A 16,530-nucleotide genomic window follows, 5' to 3' on the forward strand; every position below is an offset into this window, starting at 1 on the left:
TTACTATACTATGACTTTTTATGCCTCACTATACTATAATGTTTTTTTGACTTTTTATGCCTTACTATACTATTACTTTTTATGGCATACTATACTATGTATTTATGACTTTTTACTATACTATAACGTTTTTTCTTAGTTTTTTGCCTTACTATACTTTGATGTTTTTATGACTTTTTATGCCATACTATACTATGACGTTTTTATGACTTTTTACGCCTCACTATACTATGATGTTTTTATGTATTACGATACTATGACGTTTTTATGACTTTTTACGCCTCACTATACTATGATGTTTTTATGTATTACGATACTATGACGTTTTTATGACTTTTTACGCCTCACTATACTATGATGTTTTTATGTATTACGATACTATGACGTTTTTATGACTTTTTACGCCTCACTATACTATGATGTTTTTATGTATTACGATACTATGACGTTTTTATGACTTTTTACGCCTCACTATACTATGATGTTTTTATGTATTACGATACTATGACGTTTTTATGACTTTTTACGCCTCACTATACTATGATGTTTTTATGTATTACGATACTATGACGTTTTTATGACTTTTTACGCCTCACTATACTATGATGTTTTTATGTATTACGATACTATGACGTTTTTATGACTTTTTACGCCTCACTATACTATGATGTTTTTATGTATTACGATACTATGACGTTTTTATGACTTTTTACGCCTCACTATACTATGATGTTTTTATGTATTACGATACTATGACGTTTTTATGACTTTTTACGCCTCACTATACTATGATGTTTTTATGTATTACGATACTATGACGTTTTTATGACTTTTTACGCCTCACTATACTATGATGTTTTTATGTATTACGATACTATGACGTTTTTATGACTTTTTACGCCTCACTATACTATGATGTTTTTATGTATTACGATACTATGACGTTTTTATGACTTTTTACGCCTCACTATACTATGATGTTTTTATGTATTACGATACTATGACGTTTTTATGACTTTTTACGCCTCACTATACTATGATGTTTTTATGTATTACGATACTATGACGTTTTTATGACTTTTTACGCCTCACTATACTATGATGTTTTTATGTATTACGATACTATGACGTTTTTATGACTTTTTACGCCTCACTATACTATGATGTTTTTATGTATTACGATACTATGACGTTTTTATGACTTTTTACGCCTCACTATACTATGATGTTTTTATGTATTACGATACTATGACGTTTTTATGACTTTTTACGCCTCACTATACTATGATGTTTTTATGTATTACGATACTATGACGTTTTTATGACTTTTTACGCCTCACTATACTATGATGTTTTTATGTATTACGATACTATGACGTTTTTATGACTTTTTACGCCTCACTATACTATGATGTTTTTATGTATTACGATACTATGACGTTTTTATGACTTTTTACGCCTCACTATACTATGATGTTTTTATGTATTACGATACTATGACGTTTTTATGACTTTTTACGCCTCACTATACTATGATGTTTTTATGTATTACGATACTATGACGTTTTTATGACTTTTTACGCCTCACTATACTATGATGTTTTTATGTATTACGATACTATGACGTTTTTATGACTTTTTACGCCTCACTATACTATGATGTTTTTATGTATTACGATACTATGACGTTTTTATGACTTTTTACGCCTCACTATACTATGATGTTTTTATGTATTACGATACTATGACGTTTTTATGACTTTTTACGCCTCACTATACTATGATGTTTTTATGTATTACGATACTATGACGTTTTTATGACTTTTTACGCCTCACTATACTATGATGTTTTTATGTATTACGATACTATGACGTTTTTATGACTTTTTACGCCTCACTATACTATGATGTTTTTATGTATTACGATACTATGACGTTTTTATGACTTTTTACGCCTCACTATACTATGATGTTTTTATGTATTACGATACTATGACGTTTTTATGACTTTTTACGCCTCACTATACTATGATGTTTTTATGTATTACGATACTATGACGTTTTTATGACTTTTTACGCCTCACTATACTATGATGTTTTTATGTATTACGATACTATGACGTTTTTATGACTTTTTACGCCTCACTATACTATGATGTTTTTATGTATTACGATACTATGACGTTTTTATGACTTTTTACGCCTCACTATACTATGATGTTTTTATGTATTACGATACTATGACGTTTTTATGACTTTTTACGCCTCACTATACTATGATGTTTTTATGTATTACGATACTATGACGTTTTTATGACTTTTTACGCCTCACTATACTATGATGTTTTTATGTATTACGATACTATGACGTTTTTATGACTTTTTACGCCTCACTATACTATGATGTTTTTATGTATTACGATACTATGACGTTTTTATGACTTTTTACGCCTCACTATACTATGATGTTTTTATGTATTACGATACTATGACGTTTTTATGACTTTTTACGCCTCACTATACTATGATGTTTTTATGTATTACGATACTATGACGTTTTTATGACTTTTTACGCCTCACTATACTATGATGTTTTTATGTATTACGATACTATGACGTTTTTATGACTTTTTACGCCTCACTATACTATGATGTTTTTATGTATTACGATACTATGACGTTTTTATGACTTTTTACGCCTCACTATACTATGATGTTTTTATGTATTACGATACTATGACGTTTTTATGACTTTTTACGCCTCACTATACTATGATGTTTTTACGACTTTTCATGCCTTACAATAGTATGATGTTTTTATGCCTAAATATACTATGATGTTTTAATGCCTTACTATAATATGACTTTTTCATCACTGTTTATGTTTTACTATACTATGTAATTTTTATGCCTTAGTATGATGTTCTTGTGGTGTAAATTCAATAAAGTTGGTTGAGACCAAGTTGTCTTCTGTGGGTTTTATTAAAAGCTATTGCAAAGGGGTCAACACCCAGCAGATTTCTGAGCAGTAAGACACTGAGCAGGACAGAAAGACAAGATCCAAACAGTCACATGAGGTTTATAAGGAGTTGGCTACCCCCCCTGTGAGAAACAGGGAGGGCACCTCTCCAACCAGACAGCAAGCAAAGGTGGTAAGGGTTACAGATATAACAATTCTGAAGTTTTTAAACAGTTCAGCTATGCAAGGTCTTCTCTGTGCAGCATCCTCTCGTCGCTATGCAAGGTTGACCCTGTGCAGAATCTTCTTGTTCAGCATTGCAAGGTTGTCTCTGCACCTTCTGCTCCCACGGCGTTGTACAAGGAAGACATTAACATCCTGAAGAATGTGCCACACAATAAATCACAAAATCAAAAGTACACGTTCAAGTTAACATTTTTACTATGACGTTTTTTCCAATTTTTTATGCCTTACTATAGTATGAAATTTTTTTAAGTTTTTATGCCTCACTATGATGTTTTTATGATGTTTTATGCCTTACTATACTATGATGTTTTTATTACTTTTGATGCCTTAATGTACTATGACATTTTTATTAGTTTTTATGCCTTACTATACTATGACATTTCTAAACGTTTTTATGTATTACTATACTATGACGTTTTTATGGATTTCTATACTATGACATTTTTATCAATTTTTATGCCTTACTATACTATGACATTTTTATGACTTTTTATTCCTTACTATACTATGACATTTTTATGACTTTTTATTCCTTACTATACTATGACGTTTTTATGCCTTACTATACTATGATGTTTTTATCACTTTTCATGCCTTACTATACTATGATGTTTTTATCACTTTTTATGCCTTACTATACTATGATGTTTTTATCACTTTTCATGCCTTACTATACTATGATGTTTTTATCACTTTTCATGCCTTACTATACTATGATGTTTTTATCACTTTTTAAGCCTTACTATACTATGATGTTTTTATCACTTTTCATGCCATACTATACTATGACGTTTTTATGACTTTTTAGGCCTTACCATACTATGACGTTTTTTCTTAGTTTTTAAGCCTTACTATACTATGACGTTTTTATCACTTTTCATGCCTTACTATACTATGATGTTTTTATGACTTTTTATGCCTTACTATACTATGACATTTTTATGACTTTTTATGCCTTACTATACTATGACATTTTTATGACTTTTTATGCCTTACTATACTATGACATTTTTATGACTTTTTATGCCTTACTATACTATGACATTTTTATGACTTTTTATGCCTTACTATACTATGACATTTTTATGACTTTTTATGCCTTACTATACTATGACATTTTTATGACTTTTTATGCCTTACTATACTATGACATTTTTATGACTTTTTATGCCTTACTATACTATGACATTTTTATGACTTTTTATGCCTTACTATACTATGACATTTTTATGACTTTTTATGCCTTACTATACTATGACATTTTTATGACTTTTTATGCCTTACTATACTATGACATTTTTATGACTTTTTATGCCTTACTATACTATGACATTTTTATGACTTTTTATGCCTTACTATACTATGACATTTTTATGACTTTTTATGCCTTACTATACTATGACATTTTTATGACTTTTTATGCCTTACTATACTATGACATTTTTATGACTTTTTATGCCTTACTATACTATGACATTTTTATGACTTTTTATGCCTTACTATACTATGACATTTTTATGACTTTTTATGCCTTACTATACTATGACATTTTTATGACTTTTTATGCCTTACTATACTATGACATTTTTATGACTTTTTATGCCTTACTATACTATGACATTTTTATGACTTTTTATGCCTTACTATACTATGACATTTTTATGACTTTTTATGCCTTACTATACTATGACATTTTTATGACTTTTTATGCCTTACTATACTATGACATTTTTATGACTTTTTATGCCTTACTATACTATGACATTTTTATGACTTTTTATGCCTTACTATACTATGACATTTTTATGACTTTTTATGCCTTACTATACTATGACATTTTTATGACTTTTTATGCCTTACTATACTATGACATTTTTATGACTTTTTATGCCTTACTATACTATGACATTTTTATGACTTTTTATGCCTTACTATACTATGACATTTTTATGACTTTTTATGCCTTACTATACTATGACGTTTTTATGTATTACTATACTATGATGTTTTTATGTATTACTATACTATGACGTTTTTATTGCTTTTTATGCTTTAAGATACTATGAAGTTTTTATGACTTTTTATGCCTTACTATACTATGATGTTTTAATGCCTCACTATACTATGACGTTTTTATCACTTTTTATGCCTTACTATACTATGACGTTTTTATGACTTTTTATGCCATACTATACTATTATGTTTTTATGACTCCATTTACTTCTATTCTTGTGACAACTTCATTTAAGAAAGTCCAGAGCAGTGTGGTTTGGATGAGGCAGGTAGTGATGAACATTAACCACTGATATGTCTATTCAATTTCCCCCATTCAATCACCTTTACACTCTGAACAACAGTTTCATACGCAACCTGTTTCAGTTCGAATCACATCAGGTGGAAAACTGCAACATCTCTGACAGATTAACACACACTGCCCTGTTTGTCTTGTCTGGGTGCAAAACAACATTTTTCTGCTCTGACAAAAAGCAACTCTGTGATTGGCTGACGTAATACGAAACGTTGACACCTTGACCTTTTACAGCTACAGGTTAGAAAAGACTCTGGCTGAGCATAAATCAATGGCTTGACTTCCTCAATGGATTTTATGTCTTGTGTTGTAAGGTTGAGTTGTTCAACTTTTTCCCCCTGACATTCAAAATTAAACTTTTGTTGATCCACGTGGGGAAACTGCTGTTTATACAGCACCTAACAGAGGGGGGAAAAAATAAGAAAGATGGAAAACAAACATAAAAAACAGAACAGGAAACAAGGAATACCTATATAAAGTAATAGATACTGAGAAGAAATAACCTTGGGCACATCTTCATAGAACTGTGAGTATTGTCATATGAAAATACTGTAACCAAATTTACATTTGGTGATTTTTTAGCTTGAGCAAATGACTTATGGTTCCTGTGTAAGCTAGGAAAAAGTAGAAGAAAACAAATGCAAACTCTGTTATGTAAGTCAATCACTTTACTCATATGTCCATCCATCAATCAATAATGTGGTGGTGTACAGCTCTGTTCATCTATATATCCATTTATCTATCTGGCCCATCACCATCACCCATCTTCTATGAGATCAGCACAGCCCAACATTGATCTAGTAACTGGTTGTCTCACACACACACACACACACACACACACATACAAACCAAATCAATGCACTCCCAGTTTAAAGAAGCAGCTGGGAGCATCGACACAGAAGCTGAGTGATGTGCTGCTGTGGGCGGAGCCATGAGTGGGGTAATGAAAATGAAAATAGTCAAAATGAAGCGTGAACTTTTTTTGTGAAGGCATTTTTTTTTTAAAAAGTGGTTAAAAAACGTTTTTGTGGATGGCCCCGTTCACAGCAGCACAGGGCTCAACCTCACACAACCCCACGTCAAATAACCCGAACTATCGCTTTAAGCTCAGACACTTTCAACTTGGACACCGTGTTGCGTTAATGAAAACCCACAATGACATAAGGTGGTAATATTCAAATTTATGGTGATCTGATGAGTTGTTATGAAAATGTATGGTGATGTAGTTTTATACATGAAGTGCTCTGCACAGGTCATTGTGATAGCATCCTTGTAGGTCACTTACCAAACTCATTATACTTCATTATATTTTCCACCAAAATTAATTTTTACCTCTACTTGTTAGGTTGGTTCAAATCCTGGTTATAATGTATTAATCAGACTAAGTTAGCAAAATAAAAAATGGCTAATATATTAAAATTACTAATAATACATGTAGCACTTATAAAATCATAACAAAAAACAGGACAAGGGTGTGAGAGCAGTGTGAGAAGAGCTGGGAGGGGAGTCACTAAGACTGTGGGGAAATGAGATTCATTACAATTCTCCCAAGAAATGATGCCAGTAATGGACGAGGCAGCGTCAGAGCTGATTTGTATCTGTTGAGGAGAGTCGGGGGCCGAGGGCCGAGGCCCTTCAAATTGCTAATCAAAGCCGGCTGAGAAGACTGACAGCTATTCTCTCTGGGTGTCTGCACAGAGCTCATTCACTTCTATAAGTCGCTGTGTGTGGAGTTGTAATAAGCCCAAATGAAGCTGGATATTTGCATCTCCTTTGATTTGGTAAAGGTCACTGCTGACAGGGAGGTCCGGGGGGACTGTGCACGAAGACACACACACATATACACACACAAACACACACACACACGGCAACCTGATTGGAGACGATACTGTTACACTCTTTGCCTTGTGTCTAAATCATCCAAACTGAGACACTTAACTTCTTTCTTTTGTCCCCTTTGTACTTTCCAGTTTTGAAATAGCATACAGTCTCTTTCGATGGCCTACATTTATTCATGTATTATTCCTTATCTAGTCTTTATTTACCCTTGAGTCTCATGTGTTTTTTTTTTTTTCCTTTTGTGAATCCTCTGCTCCATTGTGGCCATTCTTCTCAGTATGACGACTGCTCGTCTTAAAAAGTCCTTCACATGTCACTTTCTTTACATATTCCTCAAAACACAACCGAGCAAACAACCAAATCTGTTCTTAATTTAGAAAAAGTCCAACAATCGCAAAACATTAAACTTAAAATGAACTTTATAATACTGCTGCTGAAGTTCTGTTATCTAAAACATTACGTTAAGTAAGATTTACGATGAATGAGTGAAATAAATAGTATTCGTGTGTGTGTGTGTGTGTGTGTGTGGGCTCATTTTACTATGTTCATGGGGTCCAGAAACTGAGAGCCCACTACACTTGTGGCATCTGACAGCTATGTGTTGACCAAAATGCTGGGCCCCAGAAGTTAAGAAGTTAAGACTTGGTTTTAGGGTTAAGGTTAGAATTAGGTTTATGTCTAGGTTAGGGTTGGGGGTTTAGCATTTGTTTCTGATGGTTAAGATTAGGGTCATGGGCTGGGGATTCATTATGTCAATGACGGGTCCCTCTGAATATAGTAAATCAAGGAAGTGTGTATGTATGTGTGTGTGTGTGTGTGTGTGTGTCAGGGGATGTTGTGGGCGGTAGTCCTGTGCTCTGATTCAGGCCCTCTGGGCTCTGCTGCCCTCTTTGTCTTTGCTTTTCTAATTGGCAACTGAGTGCAACCAAACAGTCAGAGGAACATCACTAATCATTCACCTAACCCACTCTAATAACTCTGCTGTCCATCTCTGTCTCTGTCCCTCATCCAGCACCTTTTTCTGCCTCTCCTGGTGCGTCCTTCCGGTCATGCAGGGGACACAGTGATGGACAGGTAGGAAAACCAGACTTGTAGCTCATCTAGTTTTTTTTAGTTTTAGTTTGATTTATTTTGCACAACTTAAAAATACACAGAAAATGACAAAGACAACAAATAGCATACAGTGCAGGAAGAGAAGCCTCTACACAGCCTTGAAGCCCATGTAGAGTTTGTAGAAATATATAGAATATAGACTAAATATTAAGCTTGAGTTTGTCTGAGGTGGAACAGACAAGAGACCTGATCTATGTGGGATTAACTCATGGGCAGTAAACCTTTAACTTCCTCTCAGCAGAACTGCACAGAAACTTTCAAAAGAAATGTCACCACAGTTTTTAACCTGCAGGGAACTGCTGCCATTCACACATTTAATCGGTTTAATTTCAATCCAGTAATATTATTTTATTAGCATTTTTATATCATGTGCTAACTGTTTCATATATTAATACTATAATATATTATATAATACTGGATTGGAGACAGCCCGTTATGATGTGTATGTATCTCTACATTATAAATTGATTTCAAACGTTTTTTTTTTTTAATGAAACATGTATTTTAACATCAAAACACTAAATTAACCATGTTTACCTTTATTTGTGTTTTATTATATTTTCATTTAGCCGCTTCAGTTTCAGGTTCCTGGTGTTGTCGTGGCTCACTGGGACACTAGAATATAAAAGGGTGTTTAGTTGTTTGGTGTTTCATGAATTTCCCCTAGGGGATAAATAAAGTATCTATCTATCTATCTAGTGTTTCATTCATTGTTAACATGAGGAAAACCATAATTGACATTTAGATTGGGTGTTAACAAAGCATCCACTCCTCCCCGCTCTCCTATTCATGTTTCTAAAAATACAGATGTAAGCTTACACCCTAGTCATTGTAAACAGGATGCAGTTTAAATGCATCAAGCTTTATTTCAATACCAGGGTAAATGCACTCAGCAAAAACCATCAATGTCACAGTTGTTTTATGGATGGGGTGCAGTCATTCTGCTCGTTCTGCCCGGTATTAACCAACAGCTGGTGAGCTGGGTAAGTGACAGACATAAAGGCAGTCACAGATCGATATGGAGCTGGGTAATCCTCAACGTAAAGGTCATTCTGGACCAAGTAACGATTCAAGTCTGATCATAGTTAAGTAAAACTCTACACATAATATATTTATGCTGATGATGAAGTCAAATATTGTGTAAGTGACGACTGAATTACTGCCGCACTTTGGGTCCAGGTTTGAACATGAACACTTTGTGACATCACAGCTTTAATATGCGACTTACAGCAGCGTGATGTGGGAAACTTGAAACCTCCGGCGCACATTCGCTGCCAGCTGACATTGAGATGCAAAGTCTGTGTGTAAATAAAAAAAGGTCAAGCTCCAGAGGAATCCCTTTCGCTTGTTCTTTTAGCGGATAATCCCAACTTCAACAGGCAGAAATCACACGGTCGGCGTGGCGTCAGTAAACTGTACACTGGACGCTCATGTTTGCCGAGCACACTGGTCTGTGATGTTTCATTACAAAGAAGATGGTATTTTATATTTTTCTACACCTTTAAACAAGCACATGTAGGCAAAGCTGACGAATTCTTAATGAGTATGAATGTCTTTTATTTTTTGTTGCTCTTTTTTATTTAGATTAGTGTAATTTTACATTATAAAATCTGAATACACAGAATTTCCCTCAGCTCAGAGACACACAGTGAACACAAGAACAGGGACTCGGCGATGCCCACCTTTCGTCTTTTGGTGCATAACGACCAAAACATGCAGCGATGTGTCACCTTAAGTTCCCTTATTAAAGCAGCAGCCGACGTATGACCTTATATGTTCTCCGCTGCATTAATGCATGAGGGAACAGACAGCGACAGAGGGAGAGATTTCAATTATTCTCCGGGCAAACAAAATGGAGTCGGAGCAAACATTTTCCAACGTCACATCTCATATCAACAAATCAAAGCTCACCACCCCAAGGAGAGCTGGGAAGTCAGTAACATTTACCGTGGTCAAAACATGCGGAGCGCTAAATGTCTTTGACTGGAGACACTGTGTCAGCCTGACAGACCCCGCGCCGTGTTGTTGTGTGCATGTGGCGCCGAACGGGTTCAGTCCTGCAGCGTCGGAAACATCAGACTCACTCATTAGCTTTGTGCTGTGAACTCCCGGCGTGGGCTGTCGGGGTGAAAACACACACATACTTAAAACCTACACACACACACACACACACACACACACAGACTGTGTGTGAGTGGATAAGAAAGGAAGGACTGACGGGTGACTCAAACAGGCTCATTTATTCCAGGGCAAGAGAGATAAGAAGATGAACCTCACACACACAAACAACGCAGCATCACCACAACACTGGAAGTCATATACTTATATTTCATCACCCAATAAGATTGTTTCTGTATGTATGTGAGCATACGAATGCAGGCACACACGCACACACACACACACTACTGTGCAAACATCACGCACACAGAACCTCACCCACCCACCCTGTTATTACCCTTTCCAGCTCTCTGGAGGATAAACTCTTTATATTACAATGTGGACCTGAACAAATGAGAGAAAACTCATGCACATGCACGCACACACACACACACACACACAGCACCCTACGAAAACATGGACTCCCGTGTGCGCTCGTGACCACATAAATGCAGATAAAGCATTGGCTGAATTAACATAAGTAATTGGTATTCATTAAAAGGCCTTTGCATGAGCAAAAGCTTCATCAAACAGGAGTCGGTCAGAATACAAAACACCGGGACTGTAGTTTTACTGAGCAGTGAACTCGGCCCTCCTTCATCTGGCTGCAGCTCTTTTTGATTATTTCACAAAGTACCGACAAAAATATGACAAAATATTCATGAGTACAATGTTCATTTTTTAAAGCATCAATGTGAGACCGATGGTTTAACATTTGAACACTGAGATGGTGGCAGATGGAAGGAAATAAACATCCAGCAGGGTTCATGGGAAATGCGGTTCTAATGAACGCCAGCGATGTAGAAGCTACATATCACCTCCAATGTGGTCTCATTTGTTTACAGTCATTTTCATCAGTTTGAGATGTTGTACAAACACACAGTATAAATGTGTTCACACGGGTCCTGGTGCCAGCTGCTGACTGCATTAGTCCACACACATACAGTCATGTGTGTAGCGCTCCTCTCATGATGTGGTTACATGACATTACGCTCTATAGGCAGAGATCAATGGGCTTATGTTTGTGATCAATCAGCTTCCTGTTTGTAGTGTGCAGTCTGTCTGTTTGTCCCGGAGGAGCTGACCTTATAATCGCCTGATCCACACCCCTGCACCCTGTCAGACGAGCGGAGAGACACATCTGTGAGGAGACACTAATACGACCGTGTGTTAATGTTAGTGCTTGTGTGTGTGTGTGTTTGTTTTTGCCAGATTAGCCAGATCAGTTTGAGGTTGCTAAATATTTTCTGTACATTAAATAGATCTAGCGTTGATAGCTGCTCATTTCCGTTTTATGGAATTAAGTTCAATGTATCTTCCTGAATTTTTTTCATTTTTATTTTAAATAAATGTAAAGATTTTTCATTTAAAAAAACAAAACAAAAGGTAGTACAGATGTAGTTAAAGGTCTTCTAGGATAACTGCATCTATAATGGCGCATAAAGCTGAATTTACTGGCCCTAACACATCAGCTAATGGCGCTCGATGCTCGCTAACTCTCCGAATAACCTCTGATCTTTATGCTGTGCACACACAATGAGACTCGGTCATGTTAGTCACCTGAAAACTGTTGAGATGCACAATTATCACTCATGCGGTGAAAAAGAAATGCCAGGAACAACAGCTGCCTGCGATGGTCACACACTTTGACTTCAGGCTGATCTGTAACTTGTAAAATAAATGTGAAAGGCTCAGAGTGCTTGTGTTCAGCAACAACTGCCGCCATTCACACATTTAACCAGTTTTTTATTAATCCAGTAATATTATTTTTATTAGCCTTTTTATATGATGCGCTAACTGTTTCATATATTAATACTATAATATATTAAATAATCCTGGATCGGAAACATCAAAGTTATTCAAATTCATCTTGAGGGGGACGTGAGTGTCTGCACCACAATTCAAACCCATCCATTTGAGATATTTCAGTCTGGACCAAACTGCTAAACCTTGAGCCACGCTGCATAAAGTGAGAGATTGAATTCAAACTAAAATCTTTAAACATATAAACATTAAAAAAAAAAAAATCATTACATACAATAGCTCCATCATTTTTCAAGAAGCTCTACAAACGAATTTTGCAGCACAACGTGGTCACTTTCTGAAATACTGCATGATGAATTGTCTTGACTCTTTGTAATGCAGCCCTGTAGCAAGAGTTTATCTCCCGACTGTAAAAGTTTAAAGGTCATTTTGGAATCCCACCTCCCGCTTTTTTATTTTATTTCCCAGGATCCCCTGGGCAGATCAGCATCAAAGCTTCGCCTGGATCAACTCATTAAGGGGCTTCCCTCTGATCACAGCCCTGCACGGCTCTTCAACTTCAAGTGGTGTACTCGCCCTCTTTCATGCATGCACACACACACACGCACACACACACACACACACACACACAGATCACAGGGAAAAACTAGCATTCAACAGCGCCAGTTCAGAACTGACAGATTTTATCAAAAGTAAGACACATCATCTCAAAATGCTTTTTCATAGACGTAAGAAGTCGTCCTCTCTCCGTCTCCCACACCTCAGTTTTCAAGCTGCACCTGCTCACCTCTCTGCTGAGTAGTTCTCGGCATCGTCTCTCCTGGATGAGCAAAACTTCTCCAGACTGATGAGACAAATGTTTTGGAGCAGTTCTGCTCCCGACAGATCGACCTGTGTCTGAGGAAGGGTGTGAGAGAGTCGTGTGGAAGAAGACCTCATGTATCTCAGTTGATATCTGATTTATTTTCTTACCTTGGAAACAGTAGCTGTAATAAAAAGATCCACTGACCACATTCCATCCCAGGGAGGAAGACCATGAGTTATGGTTAAAAGCCCTACAAAAAAACAAAAAAAACAATATTGAGTTCTTTCTTTTTTTCTACAGTATTTCATTTCCTTGTGCTTTTCTCTCTGCCAGGCCTCGTCTAATTCTGCTTCACTTACTGTACTTCACTGTTTAGCTGCGGCTCCCATGACGCCCACGGCAGTCGACACTCTTGATGGTAGTGAGGTCGGTGCTAATATGAGAGATGAGATAGTGATGAACACGATAAAAGCAAAAGAAAAGAAGAAGCTTTTCTACGAGCAACAAGATGCTCAAGTCGATTGTGATTCCTCTCTCACAGCTCACTGTAACGTACTGTTTTGGCTGCATTGCATCCAGGTGTGTTCTCTGCAGGTGTATGAATTGTTCTTTGTGTGTTTTCCGCAGTGGATTTCTTCTCTGTTTGAATACTGCAGGATGGCAGCTGTAGAAAGAAACCCTTTGATTTTCAGACACCGACACCAAAAACCTGACATTTCACCGCTGATGGTTCGGATCACCGAAACTTTCTCTGCTGTCAAACGTCTTTGTGTCTGTTGTGGAAAATCAAAACTTGCCTCTTGTTTTTGTTTGTTCATGAATTAAAGACGTTGACCAGAATGGATCCCCGGAACTGCAAAGTACGCCACTAGTAGCCGATGTGAACGTGTGTTTTTGGATGAAGACTTTTCCATTAACGCTTTATCAGTGGAAGCACACAAAGCCGAAATATGAATATTCATAGATGCTGTGAAGTCATCAAAATGAAATATTCAACACATTCGGGATACTCAAAGTGTCTCCTAATGAAGGGGGCAACAGTGCTTGAGTAAATCAGAGACCTGCAGGCACTTTGTGAATCTAGTTCAAGATGAGCATTAATTCAGCAGGATTATTTAGAATTCATGCGGCGACAACAGCCCCTGTGCGCTTTAAACCGTACACCCACACACACACACACAAACATCATCTTTATTTTCCTGTTTCCATTAAATGCTAGAAAAAAACAAACCTAGCTTATTTTACTTAAGACACCTTGACCTCTATTTTCCTGAAGGTGCCAAGCCAGCGAAAAAACAGAAATGCAAAAGCGACAGTTTCACCGGAAGCGAGTTACGTTCAGGGCGAGGAGGCAATTTGTGCACGTAAACTGTGAAAATTTTCCAGAGCCATTGTGCACACGCCACGAATCGAGAAGGTGAAAAGCGCAGAGTAAAATGAAAAGAGGTCAAAGCATCTGCACACTCATCCCCGTCGCAGGCACCTGAATTATTTTGGGTCCCTCAGACTTTCGTCAGAGCAAGAGAAATGCCAAACACACACGTGAAGGGAGGAGAAGTCATCAATTATCAATCGGCACACCTCACAAAAGACAACACACACACACACACACACACACACACACTTCTTAAGGTGCAACAATCAAGAATACCACAGAGCATTAAATAAAAATACGCTCACTTTCAAATGTCTCTATGACAAAGCAACAATCCAAACACCCGGAGCAGCAGAACACAGAGGGGTAAAACTGGGACGGCCTGGCAGCTCGCCTGGTGGAGCGCAGAGTCCTTACTGCAGCGGCAATGGGTTTGAGTCCGGCCCGGGCCCTTCGCTGCATGTCACTCCCTCTCTCGCCCCTGACCTTCCTGTCCGTCTCTACTGATGTTATAAAATAAAGCAGAAATGCCATAAAAACAATCTTCTCTAAAGCTGCGTTTCCACCGCAGGAACCAGGGTCTAAATTTAGATCCGGGGTAATTGATCGACCCCCAAAAAAGGACCAAGTCTGGACTTAGCCACACCATGTTTCCACACCATGAAACAGGCCCGGGAGAAGGTAAAGAATCTGAAACAGGACTTCAAAAACTCAAGGACCACAACAACCGGAGTGGCTGAGGTTGCCACCCGTCACGTATAACATGGGATTGATCTGTGTGAGAACCATCAAGTAGTCATTGAAATATTTTCAGCCTGGACAAAAGTTGGTGGCCCAAACAACGCTACAGCATCAAATGAAGTGATCGTTAAAAGAGTCGTAACTGGGATGAAGAGTGCAGGAGTGAAGGAGAAGGAGGAATCAACAATGAGTGAGTTTTTTTTTTTCTTCGGTCGGCTGCTGGTCACCAAAACACACAGGACGACTGTCATATCTCACATGTGACAACCGTGATCGACCTCAGTGACCGTGACTGGACGGCTGGTTTATTTCTTAAGTTAAGTTACCAGTCAAGATTCAAGAAAGTGACAGCTTCTACATCTGTTTGTAATTATTCACACATCCGCTTCATACTGTGCGATTCCTCTTTTCACACAATTATATTTATTCTATAGACGATGGAAATTCTCGAATACACAAAGGACCTGAATAACTTTATCGGAGCTTCCCTCAGCTGCAGTTATCATTAATAATTAATCATTAAAAAAAAAAAAAAGAAGAAGAAAAAACCCTATTTATGAGGCGTGAAATCACGCTCGCCTCGTCCTGGTCCTCATGTGGTTTGCCGTTGGCTTGGTGGTGACCCTCCCTGCACATCACGTTCCAATCAATACTCAAGTCTTACATAACAAACATCTGTGTGCCTCTGCCGCATGTGCACACACACATCACGTAAAGAGTCTGAATCCATCACTCCCACCCACATATCACTCCCCCCCCCCTCCACCCTCCCCTTCTGATCTTCATTCCTCCATCCCGAATACCTGTCGCCTCTCTGTGCTCCCTCCATCCTCATCCCCAAAACTCTCTCTCTCTCTCTCTCCCTCCTACTTCTTCCTCTAAACCCATCCCTCTCTCTCTTTCTCTCTTTCTCTCCCCCTCTCATCTTTGGTCCTCAGCCAATCATCTCCACCTCTCCCTCCCCCCACCTCCTTCCTCTCTCTCTCTTTCTTCCTTTCTTTTCTGTCGGCCTCCTCCCCACTGCCCTACATTCACTCTGTTCTTTTCACTCTCTCTGTTACTCACTCTCTCTCTCTCTCTCTCTCTCTTTGATATCCAGCATGCAATAGAGTGAAAATCAGAGGGAAGAGGAGGAAGCGTTGAGTTTGCTCCGGAATGACAAGACATAAAGGAGGGGATTTTGGGAGAGGCGATTAGCGGAAAAGCAAAACAAAAAGTCCCTT

The 16,530-nt window shown here is 37.5% G+C and overlaps 1 protein-coding gene across 1 annotated transcript in view; it reads right to left on the reverse strand.

Annotated features, from left to right (window-relative positions):
• LOC111219657 overlaps nt 1-15,943 on the reverse strand; it is a 20,448-nt gene extending 4,505 nt beyond the window's left edge. Inside the window, exons 1-6 of the mRNA XM_022742368.1 lie at nt 15,881-15,943; nt 13,748-13,855; nt 13,551-13,624; nt 13,359-13,441; nt 13,174-13,283; nt 10,477-10,583 (exon numbers count right to left, since the gene is read on the reverse strand). Coding sequence (XP_022598089.1) covers nt 10,477-10,583; nt 13,174-13,283; nt 13,359-13,441; nt 13,551-13,624; nt 13,748-13,855; nt 15,881-15,943 — 545 coding nt within the window. The remainder of the gene's footprint in view (nt 1-10,476; nt 10,584-13,173; nt 13,284-13,358; nt 13,442-13,550; nt 13,625-13,747; nt 13,856-15,880) is intronic.
• Between the last annotated feature and the right edge of the window lie 587 nt (nt 15,944-16,530).

This window comes from Seriola dumerili, unplaced genomic scaffold (assembly GCF_002260705.1).
Source record: "Seriola dumerili isolate Sdu_G_001 unplaced genomic scaffold, Sdu_1.0 BDQW01000068.1, whole genome shotgun sequence".
Classification (NCBI taxonomy): Eukaryota; Metazoa; Chordata; class Actinopteri; order Carangiformes; family Carangidae; genus Seriola; species Seriola dumerili.